Below are 21705 nucleotides of genomic sequence, written 5' to 3' on the forward strand. Positions count from 1 at the left end.
TACCTTATGTCACGATAACTTGAAAAGCTATATACAAACGTGCGTGGAAGTGATTTACTTGGATATTAGAAATGAAAAAAAGAAAAAAGCGTATGAACTTGTAGATCAATGGTCACAAATTACAATGCATATAATTTTTTTGGTGGGTAGTATAATTTTTTAGTATTCACTTACCATATCAAGTTCAAACATTTAAACAAAATATGAAATTGTAAAAAAATGCTAATAAAACTAGCAAACTTGTGCAATTTATTCATGAGTCTTTGAAAATGATGTGTTAAATACTAAAATTGTCAACAAACGCGTGTAAGCATCAATGAAAAGTAGATATCGAAAAACAAATCTTAAGACAACTAAAATTTTGATCTATATCGTAAACAAAAGTAATTAGAAATATTAAAACCATTAAAATTTGCACTCCATTTTGTAATTATTTCTTCCCTAGAATAAAATTTCGTTCTTCGTAGAAAAAATAAATAAATCACAACAGGAATAAAAAAAATGATAAAACCCATTGATATAAGACAAACGTCAAAGCATTAAATAAGGTCTTCTAGGTGAAGTCATTAAGACTTAGAATATGAATATAAGCAATGATGCACGGACACTGACACGGGACATGACATGTCGTCACGTTAATCTTAAAAAGTAACATATTTTGACACGTTGGAACACATTTTAATATTAAATAATATTTTTAATATATATAATATAATTTATATTTAATAGATATAACAGTCCATAATAAATCATATAACCAATCAAATATTCAAATTTCATAACATAAATATAAACAAAAATAATTTTTCGTACCTTATTAATTTTTCATGTCAAATTTCATAACAGAAAAAAATTAATTTATAAATGGTTTTTTTATTTTTAGTTAATAAAATAAGATTAAGACTAAAAAAAAAAAAAAAACGTGTCCGAGCATTGACCACGTGTCCAAAAAAATTGACTGCGTATCGAAAAAACATGTCGGAACGTGTCGGAGAGTTAACTACGTATCCCAAAATATTGACCGCGTCCCACACACACAATTCCAAAAAAATGACGAGTCCGTGTTTTATAGACTATAAGTCTATAATCAAGCCCCATTTTGGGTTATTCCATTCTAGACCAGGCCATACATGTCAGAATAATACTTGACAGAACAGAACAGAACAAGACATGAAACTAAAAAGTGATACATTTTGGCTTCATAAAAATCATAGAACCGAAGAGAATAAGATAGAACGTTCTATTTTATTATGTCCACGTGCCAAACGCTTTCATAAGTTAATAACTGGAAGATATAGGAATGAACTTTCTGCACTAATTCAATTGACTAACTCTATTCCTGTCAGAGGAAGCCCTTCATGAAGTTGAAGAACCACATCACCAACAGCCTGCAGTAGAACAGGCATGAAAAATTATCACATTTCACAATGCGAGTTTCTATGCTCTCTCTTTTTAATCAAGAATTCAATAATCCAATGGCATAATATGATTCAGAAAAGTAAAGTGCAATTTAAGCATAGTGAAAATAACTTTATTATAGATCCAGAAACTTCCGGGAGAAGCAGCATATGAAATAGCCCCACGCACCTTAGCCATGGATCTATAAGAATGTTCTGTAACACCAGCAACATGAGGAGTCATGATAACATTCTTAAATTTCAATATTTGATCATCAGGGTCAAATGGCTCAGTCCAAGCAACATCAGTGCCTAATCCTCCTAAATGGCCTGATTCAAGGTGGTTAACCACAGCCTCATAGTCCATAAGACCCCCCCTAGCAACATTCACCAGAAGGGCACCCTGAAATGTAAAATTAGATAGAAATTCATTAAAAGTTACAACTAACAAGAAATAACGATATTTACATCAAAGTTACTTTTCTTCTTTTTATGTCAGAAGGAAAACATGATAATAGATTCGCAATGACTTGATATCCGTGTTAGATACAAAAAGAATATGGTAGAAACAGCCAGCAAAACTTACCAGGACTGGCTATAATCTTTTCCACTATTTAATCTTATACGAAATAATTATTCACGTTTGCAACCATATTTTCGAATTGACATCCTCTCAAGTTTGTATTCTTTGCCCTTCTTTCAGTGAAAAGATTCTTATGTTCCAATCCACATCACACATTCTTTCAACTTAGATTCTGATTATGAACCATAAAATACATGAACTACTTGATGTGCACTTTAACCCATCAGTGGCTTTCATTAATCCTATCATAAGTTATTCAATAGTGTCGGTTTGAAATAAATCTTACATCGGTGTCTCGATAGATCCTAACCCAATATATGTACCAAATACAGAATGACATTGATGCATGTCCTGGCATCTTGTACATTCCTTATGAGCTTATATGCAACAAAAAGAGAAATAATTAAATTAGATAAGTTCATCTAAGATGGTAAACAAACCTTTTTCATAGAAGATATGAAGTTATTGTTTATGATACCAGCCTGAAAAAACATCGTATCCAAATAAGTATATAAACAAAAAAAGTCCATTCAAATTATGCTTAGTTCACAGCATGCATTTAAAAAAAAAATAAAAAAAAACAAAAAAAGCTAGAAGAACTTGTCATTGAAGCTTTTGAGCACAAGCGAATTCGACCTATTACTCAACTTGAGACTCTGCATCAGTACATCATTCACTGCTAAAGAAAAAGAAAATAACACAGATTTCTAAGCCAACAAAAGGAGAAAAAGGATAGGATAAAAAACACATAAGATGCCTTTTTACTAGTTTGTCAACATCTGTATCAGCCATCTACCAAAATCTTAAAACCATATGTCTTCACAAATCTCATAAGCTTAGAGTGAAAAGCAAATGTGGAATCAAACTAGCTAAAAGTAACAGAGAAAATGGAAAGTTAACCAAAAACAAATAAATGAAGGATTCGGAAAGGTTCGACCGTTTCACTGTTTAATCTTAAGCAGCAAACAACAATGTCAGCTTTTCTTGCAAAGTCGTATATATCTTCATGACTACCCTTCACATCAACCAGATCATCAACTTCGTCTTCAACAAATAATACAAAACATGTTAAGAATTAGAAGAACAAACTAGACTTATATACCAATAATTATCCAAAGCAATTGGGAAGGAAAATACCTCTGCTTAATTTGCTAGTGTGCTGTGTATCTGAAGCCCAGCTCCGCTTTGTAGCAATAACTTTTACACCAAACGGATGCAATCGCCGTGCTAAATCCATTCCAATGTTCCCAAAGCCCAAAATGAATATCTACATGATCATGAAAAAATAGTCTTCCATAAACAGTATATTCAACGATTGCAAACACTACCACCATGTGAAAATTACACCACGGAAGACCCTTATACTGTTCACCATGACTGCCTCACCTCTATTTATATGTAGTACAGATAACAAATTTGGGTATAAATGACAACATGGTGATAGGGACGATAGTAAGGTAGCATCCCTCATTACTTATTGTACTTTATTAGTGATGACTATCCCAGTATCCAAGTCAAAATTTAAGCAATGCTGAGGGGGGGCTCTAGTAAGGGCTCTCACACCTAAAACTGAAGTTCGGATCTTCTCACATACATTTCAGAGCTTCTCCAGGCACAGCAGAGAAGCATTTGAATAGTACATCATTATTATCATTTGTTTAACTCAACATTATTTAAGAAAAGAAGAAACTTAATTCAATCAACTTTTGGTTATCAGGAAGACAGGAACTCCCAAGAAGAAGAAGCTATATATATATATACAATACACATTATCCATAGTATTTTTTAAGTCCCCAAGCCAGCTGTCAAATAAATATTTTAAATCATCTATCCTCTTCGACCTCTTTTCAAAGTACAAATGACAGATTTTATTTAGCTAGAATAGGTAGAGATCCATTTTAATCAATGCATGTAACTATCCTCATGCATCTAACCAGTATGAAAAGCTATGTTCCATCACATAGGAAACAAGAATAAAAAGTAGTGAGGCATACAGAATATTATTCGTTTTCCAAGAAGAATCAACACACTCACAGTTTTCCCCAATAACGTTTCAGTAATTGGCTCTCCAAGCTTCTTCTGTTGTATTGAAATTTGCAGTTCATTCTGCAAGAAATTTTTTAAAAAAAAAGACGAAAACAAAAATTAAAAAGGAAGAAAACAGAAGAAGTGAAAGAATTCATGAAGAGAAGGAAAAGTGATTTTGTCAGAGATTCCCTGGAGATCTAAGACTTTGAAGTTGGACAACAACCAATTTCGGAGACATTAAGTAAGCATTTGAGAGTTGTTTTATACTTTATTACTTGTATTTTGAAACCCCTGACTATGGTGGTCCCCGTTTGAGTAACTTATAGAAACCTGTGCCCCATAAATTAGAAAGAACGAGGGTACATTTTTCATTTCAAAATTGAAGACACTATACTTGCTTACGGAGGAGACCCAGCATTAGATATATGGCCATTTCTGCACATGAAGATGAATTTCCCGTAACATCACTTGGGATCCTAGCAACTTTGATTCCATGCTTTGTTGCAGCATCAATATCAACACCTTGGAGGAAAATTCGTAATTTATCAATTTAACATCAAAATGAGGTTTAAGAAAGAAATCATTAACATGCAAAAATAATCCTAATAATAAATATAGAAAAAATGAAGCTTCCTGAAATTCCTGGCAAAAGCTCAACCAACAATAATCACTGTACCTTCCAGCCCAACACCATACTGCATTATAAGCTGCATCTGAACTGCACGAGAAATTATGTCCGAATCTAGCCTCATGCTTTTTACTATGCAAGCATGATAGTTGGAAATAGCCTTCGGCACATCTTCCAAGGGAAGAACATCAACCTACAAATGCAATAGACAACTTATTAAACTAATCTAAAATTAAATGGAATATTTCTCTCATTGTAATACAAAGATCATATAACTGCAAAGCCTGAACAATCTAGAAATTGTATTAGCTTAAACTACAAGTAACTGCATAGACAAGAGTTAGAATAATATATAAAAAAACAGATAGTGTAAAAGCAAAAGCACCAGTTTTAGTGATAATCAGATTGACATCCTATCCATTTTAATTTAACCATAATTACTCTACATTAATCGGTGCCATAATGAAGTAGTCTAAAGGAAAGCTTGCCATTCAAACACATTGTCAAAAGGGTCATTCTAATTTGATATTAGCTCTAGTTCAAGAAGCCTAGCCTTCTTTCTTCGTAATTCTACCGAACAGGGTCAATGCATCTTACTCTAGGTCAAATAGGAAGCCATTTCAGGTAACAAAGCAATGTTTTGAGTCATCAAATTCCTAAGATCGAAATCCCCTTTATATTTTAGTCCTGCAATAACCTACCAACTGAGTAGATCCCTTCTCTAGTCACCCACACCAGACCAAAGCAACCCCTCATAATTTTCCTTCAAGCCACTCCCGCTTAATCTAAAAACGCAAGAAATAACTTCAAAATAGCAATCATTTATGATTATGAAACTCTGATACTACAATTATTAAGACATTTGAGTTACACAGCTAGGATCAAAGGTAGAGAATACTACATCATTCATAACTAGACACAGTTGTAAGTAACTGTTGACTATAAAGATTCAAGACAATCTGTGATGCAGCAGAAACCACATTGATCCTAGAAGTAAACTTAGCATAGTTTCAGCAAAGCCTACAATGCAGAACAACAATCATCATTTTCTCCCAAACATAAGCAAATTGTAGACTCCTGAGTTTTAAAATGAGCTCCAGGCAACACAGCAAATTGAAAATTTCAGAAGCAGAAATTAACATACTTCTTTCAGAAAAAATAAAATAAAAATTAAGAAAATTGGCACAAATTTATGGAAAAGAAAATTTCATTTATACCCATCGTTCTTCTTCCACACAACTTTAAACATTAGCATAGGAAAAGAAAAAGAAAAAAAGAGTAATTTTAAAATAAAAAGAAATGTCAAACAAAAGGTACAATACAATACAATATATATATGTAAAAATAAATGAGATAATATATAAAAAAAAAGTACCTTGATAAATGAATGATTGTGCAAATACTGTGCTGTATATTCATGAGAAGCTGGAAAGTGAGGTCCACAAAACAAAACACGAGTCATTTGTTTCTTAACATCCTTTCTCTCCATCAGATCTACCCTACACCTACACGGCCGCAATATTCAAGTTGCCAGTAATTTTATTGGGTTAGAAAAATAAAATAAAAATATATTCCAAAAGTAAAATAAATTATATGTTGTCACTTATTTTTTATAAACTCTGATTATAAATCTTTTTCTCTACCCTATTGTTATTATTATTATTATTATTATTATTGTTTCTTCTTTTTTACATTTTTATTATCATTATTGTTTTTAGAAATGAGAGAACTATGGGGGTTAAACTTGAACATAAATTGTACCTGCTTCCTAAGCTTTGAGTAGAAAACCTGGTGCCAACAAGATCCCACTGCCACCGTCGTGTGTTACTGTTACAACCTGCCACAGAAAACATAAATTTCCTGCCACCAAAAATCCCCCTCAAGAGACTCTCTCTTCTCATTTTACTATATATTCTTCCTCACCACATCACACAGTGGCGAGGACTATCAAAACCGACAAAACGTACTATATTTCATTATTTAATTAGTTTCGCTGGTACTGAAGCCAAATGACATTATTAATTTATTTTAAATAAACTATCTACACTTATGGGTTTAACGTATAGTGTTCGGTTCGGGAGAAAGAAAAAAAAAAATTACCAAGGAAACGTAATTGATAGGGAAATAGTTGAAAAGTAAGTTTGGTAGGAAAATGTAAAAAAAAGTTGTTTAGTTGACCGAAATATTACCAGGAAAATTTATTTAAATATGCAAAATCTATATTCGGGAGAAACTTTACACCTGTTTTTTCACTTCCCCAGTTATCTCAAAATACCACATCTCAAGTGGTATTCTGTAACAGTGAATTTCATCCAAAAATCAACACAAAAGTCATTTTCTCATCTATCCTATTTGCCTAGTACTTTTTGAAAAAATCTGAACCAAATGTGGTATTTTCCAATATCCACTTTCACTTTCTCATCAATCTCAAAATAAACCTTCAACCAAATACTACCTGAGTATTAAACCTCAATGATACGGACCAGCTAAAGCCCAATATTGATGATCAAAGTCAGTCCAAGCCCAAAGTTCAACTATAATCCAAGCCCAAATTCACAGATCAGAATAACTTCTCTTAGTCTTATAACTCCAAATGCAGCTGATGCAATCCATACACGTGAACTGAATCATAATAGAATAGGCAAGTAGTTAATCTCTTTTTTTAATTTTTTTTTAGTTATAAGCTACTTATAAATATAAGTTAGGTCAAACATATTTTAAAAAAAACAATTATAATGAAGCTCTCTTTTTATAATGAAGAAGAAAGTTAAAAGTTCTTAGGAGGAGTTGTTTTTTAAGCTCTTATATGCTTTTCTTGAATTGTATTATTTTTTTAAAATGAATAGCTATAAAGATAGAGAGAGATAATTTTCTTAAAATATGTACTTTTCAGTAACTTTTAAGCTAAAATTTTTATGTAATTACCAAACAGCTTTTAGCTTTTTTTAAACTCTTTTTTTAACTTTAGCTTATAAATAGCTTACACTTTAAAAAAAGATAATTCAAATAGACTCTAATTGTTTAGATAATAAGTTAGTTTTTACTCAGCATTAATTGCGGAATTCAGTTTTGTAAGAATAACAATAATGTCAGTGTATACATATCTGAGTGTAACCTTCTTTTCTTGAATCAATGAGAATAGTTGCAGATCCTTTCATTAGGAGCACAATGCTCTCTGTCTGCGTTTTTTCTTTTCTCAATATTAAGAGATAAAATTATCTCCTATGCCTACATAAAAGTATTTGGGGTCTATGCTTTATTTTCTCTCTCTTCTCTTCACATGGGCCCCACACACTTTATCTCTTACAACATGAAAAATATATTCCCCTTATAAATAACTAGTAAATCGGAAAAAAAAAATTAAAATATTATTATTTAAATAAAAAATATAAAAACAAAGTATTTTGGAACTAAATTACAGACATATTACACTCAGTCTCACCCAAATTGGGCATGAGCACTCTCGCCCAAAATGGGCGAATTACCCTCGTTAATCTCGCCTAAAAAAGGCGAGAGCTGGCACACTAATTTGCCTTATTTGGGCGCGACTCAGCCCCTTAGACTGCCTAATTTGGGCACGATAAGCTCAGTTATCCCAAGTTTAAACCTCTCTCTTCTCCACACTCTTCACAACTCTTTTTTATGATAAACACCCACTTTTAGATACATTAACTATTGCTTATTTGTACTCTCTTTTGTGTTTTTTGTTTATATATTTAAAAATGAGTTCACATTTGATTCTATTCGTGTTGTTTTATATTATAACGGTAGGAAAGTGGAATGCCAACGTGGTGTAATTTTTGAAGGCAAGAAAAGGCCAACGTGTATGGAGCGCAACTCAACTATTGAACGAACTGTATCAGAAAATTCGTCAAAAATTAGCTCTCAAAGATAACCAATCTATCAATATGGTCACGACAATAACATGGTGCGAAGAACAATACATTATAATGCAAGTTGTGGATGATGAAGATGTAGATATGGTAATGGGAGAATCCTTCAACCAGTCAAGGAAATATTTCTTAGAGTTGTACATGGATATTGCCAAAGCAGAGGATGTTGTTTTACCCATGAGGTCAGGTTCTTTCAATTCCTCATATAATGCATTATCATTTGTTACTCCAGTTGTTAATCTGTCCGTGGAAGATGAAAATAACCCTACTTGGGTTATGGATGACGATGATAAAAATATCGTAATGGAAGATTGTCTTCTTGCCAAGGATGCTAGTGCTTCGGATAATGATGAGAAACGTGGTATGCGTGCAACTCAAATCTAAGAATAACATGATGTGGTCAATTCCCAGAACATAATGACATGGCCCTGACTCAATTACCACAACATTATGAAGGTATGTTAGTAAACAACATATATATACATATATAACTAGTTTTGTTTATGTAATTTTTTTTTGTTACTAGTATTAATTCTTATATGCAGGTGACGATGTTACTCCTTTTTGGGATGGAATTCCACATTTCACATACATTGATTGGGATCATCCGAGCGAGCTTTAATATTTATGAAAAAGACCCTTGACATATTTCGTAACCTCAAAACATTTTCAACAAGTCGAGGAATTACATTAAAAGTGATTCGAGGCAAGTAGGAATGCTTTACAACTCAAAAAGCTGCAATATTTATGTTATGTCAAGAAAGTATTCGAAAGCTTTCTTGACTGTATTCGAATACTTATGCTATGAACAAAGTATTCGAATACCTTAAGAAAAGTATTCGAATACTTCACGAAAAATATTCGAATACTTAATGGGCAGTAAGCATTCCAACGACTAGTTTCGTACCAACACCTATATAAACTCATTTATTACGATCCAGAACACCAAGAATTATTGTTCCATTGATTTTGCTATCATTCTTGATTATTCCCATTGAATCAAATACATTCATTACTTGTTCTTACTCATATTGATCATAAAACTCCTTTGAGCTTCATTCTTGTGTCATTGATCAATACCCACAAGTAGGGTTGGCAAAAACGAGCCAATTCATCGGGTTGGCTCGTAACCTGCCAAAAAATGAGCCGGGTTGGGTTGGCAAAAATGAGCTGCCAACCCGAACCGAGCCAGCTCGTGAAAAAATGAGCTAACCCGCGGGTCAAACGAGCCAGCTCGCGGGTTGAGTTTTTTTTATTATAAAAAATAAAAAATATAATATACAAAAATGAGCAAAACCCACACATGCTGTCATCATTTTTCTTCCTTCTCTAAACCTAAGTCCCTAATCTTCCACATCCCTGCCATTTTTATATTGTTAGGCTGTGTAGGCTCTATTTGGTTCAAATATCTTACCCACTTGGTAGCAAGTGGTTCTAATTGTTTCTTGATGTTGATGCAAATTTATTGTGAAGAAAATTTGAAACTAAAATATTTTGCTTTTATTTCTCATTTTGTAACCATTTGTTTAAGCTGATGGAAGCCACATAGCTGGTGCATTAATACTACAGGGTCATTTAAATAGGCTAAAAACGAGCCAACCCGCGAGTAATTTTTGAGCCAACTCGCGAGCTATTTTTTCAACCAACCCACGAGCCATATTTTTAAGCCAACCCTAACCCGACTCAGGTCGGTTGGGTTGGGTTTTCTGGCTCATTTTTTTCGAGCCAACCCTAATCCGGCTCGTTTTTTTCGGGTTGAATGCGGGTTGGGCCGGGTCGGACCGTGTTGACACGTTTTGCCAACCCTACCCACAAGCTTCAACTTGTATAATATGTACTTCAAGAGTACAAGTGTAACACTCCATGTATACCCGGAATATTAACATTACATCGTATTAAGCTGTGCTTAATTAAAAATTTGCGGAATATTATTTTTCTTTTCTGATTATGACATCATTATACTTAGCCAAGTTGATTACTTAATCAATTTCATAAAATATCGCCTGTATGTAAATTGCAAAGACATCTAACTGAAAATACCTCAATATACAAATAAAGTGTGTATCTAAATCACGGATCTACAACTCGTAGTCGGGACAATAATCCTGATACATTAATACAACTCCAAATAAAACAAGACATAAACAAGACTATGTGTCATGGACAATCCCCATGCTCACCAAATCAACAGCGTCTCTACATATAATCCAAAACCATAATAAAAGCTAAAAGCATAAAGCAACATGCATATCCAGCATCCAACAAGTCAGCATATAATATCAACACTAACTAACTCAGCTCCGGCCTGCTGCCGCCTGAGGTCTCAACCCCAACATTACCTGAACCTAAAATAAGCGCCCCAAACGTGGGGTGAGATCTCTAACAGAAATCTCAGTAAGACAAGGGGTCCTCAAGGATCTTCCACCCCAAGCTCACTTACATGTGCAATATAAGTTCTAAAAGCATTTATATTAATATAAGTTCCAAAACTATGCAGTGTAACAGATACTCATGACATGTGTGTTAATACTATTCTACTGGCCAGAGAAATGCAGGAATACGTCTATTACCTACATATAGTACAAGGAACACCACTTGCACCTCACCCACAGCCTCACCATCTTGTATGTACCACATACTCAGGCTTACCGTATAGGTGGAACACCACATGCATATCATAAAGGCACTTGCATATAACAGCTCAACAGCATTTCCAAAACATCAAAAGCATGTAACACAGCATGCATATAACCATACCCCCATGGGACATGGTGGAACCACAACATGACTAACCCGAGGACACGAAAGCTTACCTCTAAGCTAGCTATCCAATGCCATAAGCTCAAAGTCCAACACACAGCAGATCACAATCTGATTTAGGACCAGCAAGTATATCAATAACATAGCTCATAAGCATAAACATAAAGACTACGTTTCTTTGTTACGTTTTACGTCTTAAGGCTTCCCACAAAGCCACCAGCCCTTAATTCCTTGATTCTGACTTAGTTAAGTATTTACAGAAGTTCAACTCCATCAAAATAGGGTCCACAAACCCATAACTCCAATCTGTATGAACAGTACCTTGCTGTCCTTCGAAAACCCAGAATATCCGGATATATGTCGGGGGCATATCCGAATATCCATATCCGGATATCTCCAAGCCCATATCCGGATATCAATATTCGGATATCATATCCGGATATTTCGCGACAGAATGCAGTTTTCACATTTCGAGAGATATCACTCTCAAGGTTCCATTTTATTAAAACTGAAGTTGTAATTCTTTACCGAAAATTCTGAGATTTTAATATGTTAAACTAGACATCACAAGATTTCTAACGACATATATTATGTCTCAATCAGAGTTGTATAACTCCGGTTATGATTTTCACAAAATGACTGTTGCCAATTGAATTTCCAGCAACCAAGATGCGAATTTAAACTAACACTAAGATCAAACCACTTATCCAATGGCTACTAAATTTTACATAGTTGTAGCCCTATGTGTTAGCTACACATAGGTCCAAACGGCACTCGATTTGGAGCTCTGTAGCTCAAGATATCGAATTGTTACCAAAACAGGTTCGTTGTTGTCCCCATATCCGGATAGCATATCCGGATATGCCATATCCGGATATCATATCCGGATATTTCACGACAGAGGCCACAAACAGCAGCCTAGCACGAAAATATCCATTTAAAATTCCATCTTTCACCTAGATACATCTATCCTATCGATTTAACATGTATTTTAACACTTAGATTCATCAACCGACGTTCAAATTATCAAAACTCATAATTTTACATCTTTAAATCCTATTATTCTCATGAAAACACAAAGGGAAATGTTGAGACATATACCCATGAGCTTCAAAACAGCAAAATGGGTGCTCTTGGAGCTCTCAATTCAGCTCTATGGTGCTGCCAACAAAGGTACACGAAAATGGCACCCACAACGGTTCTTTCTTCACAAAGGTTGCTCCTTGGAGCTCCCACAACCAAGGAGATGGCTCCCAACACTCAAACAAAGAGACTCAGCCCAAAGTACTCACTCCAACAAAGATGAACAACTCAGAAAATTGACCTCTACCTACGCCACACACTCTACTAAGTGTTTACAAGGATTTGCTAGAGAAGAAATCAAGGAAAAATGACAACTTGGTGGTTTTTCTCCAAGGCAAGAAGGCAAGGAAGAGAGGAGGCTGGTCAGCAGCTCCATCTCACGTAGAAGACCAAAGGAAATGACCTAGGAATCTGTGCTTATAGTATATATAGTCACATTAAGTCTCAATCACACTGTATTAGCGCTAATTGCTATGCTTAGGAATTTAATCCCAAACTTTGGATTCGTAACCTACTCAATTTTACAAGAATTTTCATATTTTTATTATATTTTTCTGAGCACCTTTCCGGTATGCGCTTTTCATAGTCAGTATCAGTTTCTGGCACCAGTTCTCATTATTTGGACTTGAAACTCGTTTTACAAGTCCTATATATTATTCTATTAATTATCATGAACTTACTTTAATTTTCTGGGATACTTTTTCGGTACGCATTTATACTGACTAGTAGAATCGATATCTGAATTTTTCTTTCGAAAAGCGACTTTCAGCATTCTTAATCACTTACTATATTTATTAGAGCCTCATAATAATTATTAGGGTCAATTATGGAATTATTTCCTATTTTCTCATAATTAATTAATTAAATACCTTAATTAATGGTGCGGGTTCTTACAACGAGTTCATTTTTAAACACTCTCATTCTATTTATTTGAGTTGAGGGTAGTGAGACCCTAGTGAAAAGGTTGCTTGTAGTGGAAGTGTACGGTTTTCAAGAACCAAAATTCTTGAAGGTTGTAGTGGTTTGTCAAGCACCCTTAAAGCTTGATCATTAGTGAAAAGTTGAACGAGCGGCTTCAAGCTGAACATAGGTCACGGTGGTGGTGACCGAACCAGGATATATCTTGTTTGCAATCTCTCTAACTCTTTATCTCTTTGCATAAGCATTGTTAGAATACTTGAGTATATTTAAAGTTACACTTTGCATATTATTTGCTTGTAATAATTTCTATTCTTTAAGCTTTGTTTGTGTCAAAATCATATTAACTCAATAAATTCATTTTCAAGAAAGAAAGTGAGGCATTTTGCGAAAATATTTTTAAAACTCAATCCATCCCCCCTCTTGGGTTTATGACCACTTGTTCAACAAAGAGATGTGGTCGAAGGAGAGTGGCAATCGACGATGAACGACGTGATGGGGATCAACCAAGCTTCGATCGATCAACAACGTGGTGATAAAGTCTTTTAATCAGTGCCACGATTCTCTTTTGGGGCAGAGCTTCGTGTTGATAATGTATTGTGAAACAAAAGTAATTAGGAGAAAATATAGAAATAAGAGAGTCTAGGGGAATATATTCTTCTTGTATTATAGTGTATATTGAAACTTTGTACATGTCTCTATTTATAGGCTCACAAGACAAGGTGCAATAATAAATTGTCATAATTACTTCTTCAGTGATTATAATTTGAGATTAAATATCCAACCATTATATTATTATGGACAACCAAGTGTCATATTATTTATAACAAGGATAAGATATTATCCTTAGTGTTCGGTCCTGGATAGACCGTATTGCTATACCGTAAGGTATGCTCTCAGAGATAGTGTATATCAAGTGTATACTAGGCTTACAGCCGAGGTCCCAATCACTGCGCCCAAGCAATAGGCTTATAGCCAAGGGGTGGGTGTGTGCACAGTGTGGGCAGAAGTAATAAATGAGTTCTGAGTCTTTACCTGGGGTCCTTAGGCTCTTATTTATAGGATTACCTTCCTAGGCTTGTGCCTTTTGAGATCCCCCAATCGTAGTAGGATTCAACCCTCCTTCTGTTGGGATGTGATCCTTATCTTATATCCTTTGGCTGTTTGGAGTTGTTGATTCCATATCTCACCAGATATTCTAGTAGGTAGTTGGGATATGATATTCATATCCATAACAGTTGCCCCCTAGCTCGGTATTTCGGGGTCCGGGATGTCGAGGTTCCATTATGTTATCACGGATTCAGTTTATCCACGTTCATTGTTCTCGGGTTTGGACTTCCGAGTTTTTCGACGTCAGCATTCTGACTCAGTTGTTTTGTCGAGCTTATATTCACCACGCCTCTTGACCTTTTATGGTGTTTGCGTTTGAAGTCGGATGTAAGCATGTCGGATATTTTCCTGAACTTATTGTGAACTTTTGACTACCATTGACCCGAGCTTTGTTTTCCTAGTGCTGGATCGAGTTGACGTTCTAAGTCATGTTGCGACCTTCAGCTACGCCCTACTTTTCCTGACCTTTGAAGTCTAGGCGTTGTTTGAACACGGAAATCGAAACTTGGCCTTATCATTTACCCTGTCCTTTCGTGTCACGTTTGCTGTGACGGTTAAGGCGATCCACGTGTTTCGCGCTCGTTGGCAGTTCGTGCATCGTGCAGGGCGTTCTGCTTTACTTTTATGCAGGTTATGATGAAGTGCATTTAATGCATTCAGGGTGAAATCCCCTTTTTGCCCTCCATCACTTAACCGTTTGGAAAAACTCTTCGCCTTCGCGCCTTCAGCAATTCGTCGTCCTTTAAATACCAGCTTTCGAATGGGTTCAAAACTTTTACATTCGTCTGGTTTCGCAGTGAGCTTTTGATGTTAATCGTTTTCCAGTTCTGGTTCCGTGTTTTATAAACTCTCTTGGAGCTCTCCTCACTTCCAGTGAAGGTTTTCACGCATTGAGTCTAGTTCCCATCATTCTTGCTTCTAAGTTCAGGTACCTTCCTATTCTCTTTGCTTTTACGAATCTCTTTTTGGTTGGGTTAGGTTGCATTGAGTAGTTACCTTTGTTTAAGCTTGAAGGTGAGGTATACCTTTTCTTCTTCGAAGTGTTGAGGGTTCCTTTCCTGTTCTTGGGGGTTCGTAATGAGTGCCCCTAGTTCTCCCTCTGGTCCGGAATCCAGTCTACGTGGCCAGGAGAGGGAAGAGGAAGAGGTGGTGAGTCGGTTGCCTCGCTCTGTTCAGTACTGGTTTTTTGGTAGGGAATACACCGAGGAGGAGAAGCGTCAACAGCTTCTCCGTGGTCCCCGTGGAGGCCGCCATAGTTCTCGTGGAGGCCGAGGTATGAGGGGAGTGGGTCGGTCAAGAGGGGGTCATCAATCCCGACTTAACCTTGGTACGAGTAGTCCTCCTTTAGTGAGTCCTTCAGCTCCCAGATTGAGCTCCTCTCCTGAACCAGTACCGCTGTCGTATATACTGCCATCCTCTAGGGTGGTCTCGGGTACGAGGTCCGTTTTGGATCGGATTCCTCCTCTTGACTTGAGCGCTAGCTCATCCAGCCTCTCTTCATCTGAGATTGGAATTCCTAAGTCAGTCACCCCTTCTTCCCTAAAGGACTCTGCAACAAGTCGGGTTTCATTTATCGATCTTGTCAGTAGTTCGGATAGCTCTGTTCCTCCCTCTTGGGGTTCGTCTTCGCCTCGTTCTGAGGCTGGTAGTCCCCGGTCGGAATCGGTTGGCATGTGTATTGATCTTTGTCCTTCATATTCCAGGAATATCGTCATGGATGGTTCGGACGCTCAAGATTGGGTCCTTCTTGAAGTTCTCCAAAGGCGATCCACAATGTCTCCTTCCGAGGTGGCCCAACTCCCTGTGGGAAATCCCAACGGGGTTGATCTTCTTCCGCCTGGCGACTTTCCTGTATGTTTAGGTCCTATATTAGATGAGCCTCATTTCTTCTACTTTTACCGAGATCTTGTTACCAAACTAGGTATCCGGCTTCCTTTTACCGACTTTCAAATGTCAGTTCTTCGGCGTCTTAGGGTTGCACCCTCACAACTCCATCCAAATTCATGGGCTTTCGTACGGGGTTTTGAGCAGGTGTGTGCATACTTGTGCCTCCCCTGCACCGTTGCTCTTTTCCTCTTCTTCTTTGATGTATATACCTTCCGTACTGGCGCCGAGTCCAAGGCCAAGAAGGGATGGGTTACCCTACGAGGTAGCCCTGGCAGAGGGATTTTTATTCCTTACTCCCAATCTTTTAAGGGTTTCAAGGACGCCTATTTTAAGGTGGTATCCCGTTCTGAGTCTCTTCCCTGGTTTGTCGAGGAGTGGCTCGACAATGGCGGCATTTTATCTCGGTTTGAACTATACTGGACGCCGAGACATTATCAAAGGCGTCCAAAGGACTACGACACTCCCTTAACTGCCCTTTCCAGCTCAGAACGTCTAGCGGTCCGAGTTCTTATTGAATATACCGACGAGTTCGGAGTTTTTGACTTAAGTCGGGTTGTAGATAAGTTTGGGGAGGATGCCATTTTTGAGCTCGGTATGTAGCTCATTTTATTTTTTATCTTTTGTTGTAGTTCATCTTACCTTTCAAATTGATAATCTGCATTTTGACTTTTCTTCTTTCCTTTGCAGTCAGCATGACCTCTACCGAATACAAAAAGTTTTTGCCTAAGAAAACTGGAAAGGGAAAGTCAAAAGAGTCGGCCGCTCTAGAGTCTGGAGTTCCGAAGAAGAGGCGGATAGATTCCATACTCGGCGGCAGCTCGGTCGACGCCGGGGTGACCATGGTTGATGCTTCGACTCCTGTTTCGTCGCCGCTCTCAGTTCCCCCCTCTGCTCTCCCAGGGAATTTGGTCAGCCTCGAGCCTGGGGAATTATGGAGAACGGGGGTTTCGGACCGCCTTAGGGCCGTACTCAAGCCTCCTTCCGGGCTCATTGGGAGTTCGGGCTTGACCACCACTGTGAGGGCCATGTTAGCGCGAATGGAAGAAGATTCTTTGAAAACGATCTCACTGCTCCAGACCTTTCAGGATCTTAATCAGAGCCTCGATTTGTCTAATGCTTCTAACTCATCTCTTTCCGTCAGGGTAGAGGAGCTGAGCAAATCTAAGTCGACCTTGGAGGGCGGAATTCAAGAGCTGTCCTTGGCCCTGGATAAGGCTTCGAAAGACTTAGAGGTGGTTACCGCCGAGGCCAATGACTTGCGTGCTGAGAAGGAGTCCTTCTCGGGGTCTATGGCGGAGAAGGATGCTCGCCTTGCTGACTTGCAGGCTGATTTTGAAGAGGCCAAAGTTGTGGTTGCAAGAGCCGCTATTCAAGCCTTCGACAACGCTATTGCTCAGGCTCAAATTCTGAACCCTGGCATGGTGGTGGATGGCATGGACGTATCCTACGAGGTGAAGGACAACATTATAGTCCCTGGAACCCCAGATGCCGAGTCCGCTGATGAAGGAGAGGTCGGAACCGAATTTCGCGCCACTTCACCTCCTGCAGAAGAATGAAGGGGTTGGAATGCCGACCTTATTGTGTTGTTTTGATTACGGAGCCTTTGAGCTCCTTTTTTTATTTTGTCAGAACATGGTGGCCGCTTTAGTCCGGCTTTTTAAATTGTATGTCGCAAATTTCATTTTGCCGAGATCGTTGCTTCTTTTTTATTCACGCTTGAAGTGCTTATTTCGATCTCGTCACAATCGACTTATATTTTGTCGAGGTTTTTCATTAGCCGATTATAGGGTTACTTTTTGTTCGTCAACAAAACTTTATTCCCTTTCGGTCAGGAAGCTCCTGAGGCTTCAATTTCCTAAGCAGAAGTCAATATGCATATACGACAGAAATTAATTAACTGCTTTACTTGCATTTCAATGAAATCTTTTGTACAAGGGCTGAGCTTAAGAGCTCATTTTATTTGCCTGAAAATAAATCTATCTACCGACTGAGCTTAATAACTCGTCTTATTGGTGTAGAAATAACTCTAACTATCAATCGAGCCTGACAGCTCGTTTTCTACTTCGAGCGTCGGGCCTAGACCCTAGCTGTAGTAGATCTTCAACTTGTCCGCGTTCCAAGTCCTTTTTACTGGTTTTTTGGAGATAGTTTCCAAGGTGTAGGCTCCCTTTCCTAGATCATTCTTGATCCTATAGGGGCCTTCCCAGTTTGCGGCAAGCTTTCCATCTTTCGCATTCTTGTTGCCTATGTCGGCTCTACGCAGTACCAAGTCGCCACCCTGAAACGACCGAGGTCTGACCTTTTTGTTGAACCTGGCCGTTATCAAACGCTTGGCCATCATGTTTTTGTATCTGGCGTTCTCCCTGCACTCGTCCAGCAGGTCGAGTTCTACAAGGAGTGCTTCCTTGTTTTGGCTTTCGGTTCCTTGCAGCCTCTGGTTCGTCCTCCAGGATGGCTCGCCGATTTCCACCGGGATCATGGCCTCGCACCCATATGTTAGCTTGAAGGGAGTTTCTCCCGTAGCAGACTGAACACTCGTCCTGTAACCCCAGAGGACGAGGTGTAGCTGCTGAACCCAATTGCCTTTGGCCTGAAAAAGCCTTTTCTTCAGCCCATTGATGATCACCTTGTTGGCAGACTCGGCCTGTCCATTAGTTTGAGGGTGTTCGACTGATGCAAACCGGTGTGTGATTTTGAGGTCGGTCATCAACTCTTGGAACTTTTTGTCAGCAAACTGCGTTCCGTTGTCTGTTATTATCTCGGCAGGAAGCCCAAATCGGCTTATTAGGTTTCTCTGAAAGAATCTCCGTATCCTTGCCGAGGTAATGGTGGTGAGGGGTTCGGCCTCGATCCACTTGGTGAAGTAATCGACAGCTACTATCAGCCACTTGAGTTGACCCTCCGCTGCAGTGAAGGGTCCTAGTAGATCCATCCCCCATTTGAAGAACGGCCACGGAGCCGTGATACTTTGCAGCTCTTCTGGGGGAGCACGGAGGATCAGCGCGTGCTTCTGACATTGTTCGCACTTTTTGACGTGCTCCTTCGCGTCTGCCTCCATAGTTGGCCAATAGTATCCTGCCCTCAATGCCTTTCTGGCCAGGGCTTTTCCTCCCATGTGATGCCCGTTTATGCCCTCATGAATCTCGGCCGGCACGTATTCGACCTCGCTTCTGCCTAGGCACTTTAGCATGGGCGTGTAAAAACCCTTCTTGTAGAGTTGCCCTTCTATTATGGTGAAGCAGGCCGCATTCCTCACGAGTTTTCTGGCCTCTTGCGTTTCGTCTGGCTGGATTCCTTTTTCCAGGTAGGCCACTATGGGTCCTCTCCAATCCTCAGTCTCGGTAATCACCATCACACACGTCGGCTCCAAAATGCTCTGCTGTATCACGGTGCGATGATTTCCTGGGCCCTTTGAGCTGGCAAGTTTGGATAAGATGTCGGCCCGATTGTTTTCGTTCCGAGGTATGTATTGAATTATCACCTCGTCAAAATCGGCTAGCAGTTCCCTGACCTGGTGGAGATACTTCATCATGAGAGGACCCTTGGCTTGATATTTTCCCTCAACTTGTGAGGTAATCAGCTGCGAATCACTCATTATTTTGATTTTTCTGGCTCCATGCTCTCTTGCTTGTATGATTCCGGCAATAAATGCCTCGTATTCAGCCTGGTTATTAGAAGTCGGGAAGGCCAGGTGAAGTGAATGCTCGATGGACACTCCTTCCGGGGTCTCAATGATTACCCCGGCTCCGCTTCCTTTGGAGTTGGACGACCCATCCACGTGTATTGTCCAGAAATCATCATTTCCTTTTTCCTTTTCATTGGATGGGGTTAGCTCCAGGATGAAGTCGGCCAGCGCTTGGGACTTTATCGCCTGCCTGGGCTCATATGCAATGTCGAACTCTGAGAGTTCGACTGCCCAGTTTATCATTCTGCCAGCGAGGTCCGGTTTGTGGAGGACTTGCCTGATGGGCTGATTCGTACGCACAATAACTCGGTGACTCTGAAAGTAAGGTCGGAGCCTCCTCGCCGTGGTAAGTAGTGCGAATGCGACTTTCTCGAGCTTCTGGTAACGAAGCTCGGGCCCTTGCAAGGCCCGACCCACAAAGTAGATCGGCTGTTGTGATTTGTCATTTTCTCGTACCAAGGCGGCACTGACGGCCTCTTCCCCGACTGATAAGTATAAGATCAGCGTTTCCCCAGGTTCTGGTTTGGTCAGTACGGGAGGAGTGGCCAGGCAACTTTTAATATTTTCGAATGCGTTCTTGCATTCTTCTCCCCATCCGAATTCGGCTTCCTTTTTGAGAAGCTTGAAGAAAGGCAAAGCCTTTTCCGCCGATTTGGGCAAGAATCTGGTTAGAGCCGCAAGGCGTCCAGTGAGCTGTTGAATTTCTTTTTTACTTTCGGGCTGCTTCATTTCGAGCACGGCCCTACACTTGTCGGGGTTCACTTCTATTCCCCGGTTGGTAAGCATGAAGCCCAGGAACTTTCCAGCTGGTACCCCAAAAGCGCATTTCGCCGGGTTCAGCCTGATCCTGTGAGCTCTCAGCTGCTCAAAAGTTTCCCTGAGGTCGTTTATATGAGCAGACATTTGCAACGACTTAACTATCATGTCGTCGATGTATACCTCAAGGTTTCTTCCGATCTGCCCTTGAAAAACGCGGTTCATCATCCGCTGATATGTCGCCCCTGCATTTTTGAGACCGAAAGGCATGACTTTGTAACAAAAGTTTCCCTTCTCGGTGATGAATGCGGTTTTCTCATGGTCCTCGGGGTGTAGCGGAATTTGGTTGTACCCTGAGTACGCGTCCATAAACGATAACAGCTGAAATCCTGACGAATTGTTAACTAACTGGTCAATGCTTGGCATGGGGTATGAGTCTTTTGGGCAGACCTTATTGAGGTCGGTATAGTCCACACATATCCTCCATTTCCCACTTGGCTTTTTTACCATTACTACGTTGGACAGCCAGGTGGTATACTGTATTTCCCTCACGAATGCGGCTGCCAACAGCTCGTCGACGTGCTCATTTAATGCCTGACGTCGGTCTGTCCCTATCTTCCTCTTCTTTTGGGATACTGGCCGTGAACCGGGGTACATGGAGAGCTTGTGGCAGCAGAAGGTTGGATCAATTCCAGGTATTTCTGAAGCTTTCCACGCAAAAACGTCTCGGTTTTCTTTTAACAGAGAAACCAGCTCCTCTTTGAATTCCGTGCTTAGGTCTTTTCCGACCTTGGTGCGTCCTTCGCCGTCTTCTGAAATGTCGGCATCCTCCAATTCTCCTTGGGGTTCAGGACGAGGTGCCAAGAGCTCCTCCCTTACATCGAGCTCAACCAAGTTGACCTCTCTTCCGCAGGTCTTCAGGGATTGGCCTTTGGTTCCTCCTTCTTTAAGCCGAGTTGGAGATGATGGATTTCCAT

General features: G+C 39.0%; 2 protein-coding genes across 2 annotated transcripts; both read right to left on the reverse strand.

Annotated features, from left to right (window-relative positions):
• Positions 1-1097: 1097 nt before the first annotated feature.
• On the reverse strand, positions 1098-6587 carry LOC133284415 (uncharacterized). The gene is made up of 10 exons (XM_061481424.1): positions 6398-6587; positions 6012-6141; positions 4685-4829; positions 4403-4530; positions 4015-4086; positions 3118-3247; positions 2918-3024; positions 2421-2462; positions 1588-1800; positions 1098-1388 (listed from the first exon to the last, which is right to left on the reverse strand). Exons 1-10 carry the CDS (start codon positions 6535-6537, stop codon positions 1320-1322), a joined length of 1176 nt encoding a protein of 391 aa, XP_061337408.1. The 5' UTR covers positions 6538-6587; the 3' UTR covers positions 1098-1319.
• Positions 6588-18370: 11783 nt separating this feature from the next.
• On the reverse strand, positions 18371-21238 carry LOC133284387 (uncharacterized). The gene has a single exon (XM_061481389.1). It carries the CDS (start codon positions 21236-21238, stop codon positions 18371-18373), a length of 2868 nt encoding a protein of 955 aa, XP_061337373.1.
• Positions 21239-21705: the final 467 nt, after the last annotated feature.

This window comes from Gastrolobium bilobum, unplaced genomic scaffold (genome assembly GCF_033153095.1).
Source record: "Gastrolobium bilobum isolate Gb01-03AN ecotype WA unplaced genomic scaffold, APGP_CSIRO_Gbil_v1 utg19213, whole genome shotgun sequence".
Lineage (NCBI taxonomy): Eukaryota > Viridiplantae > Streptophyta > Magnoliopsida > Fabales > Fabaceae > Gastrolobium > Gastrolobium bilobum.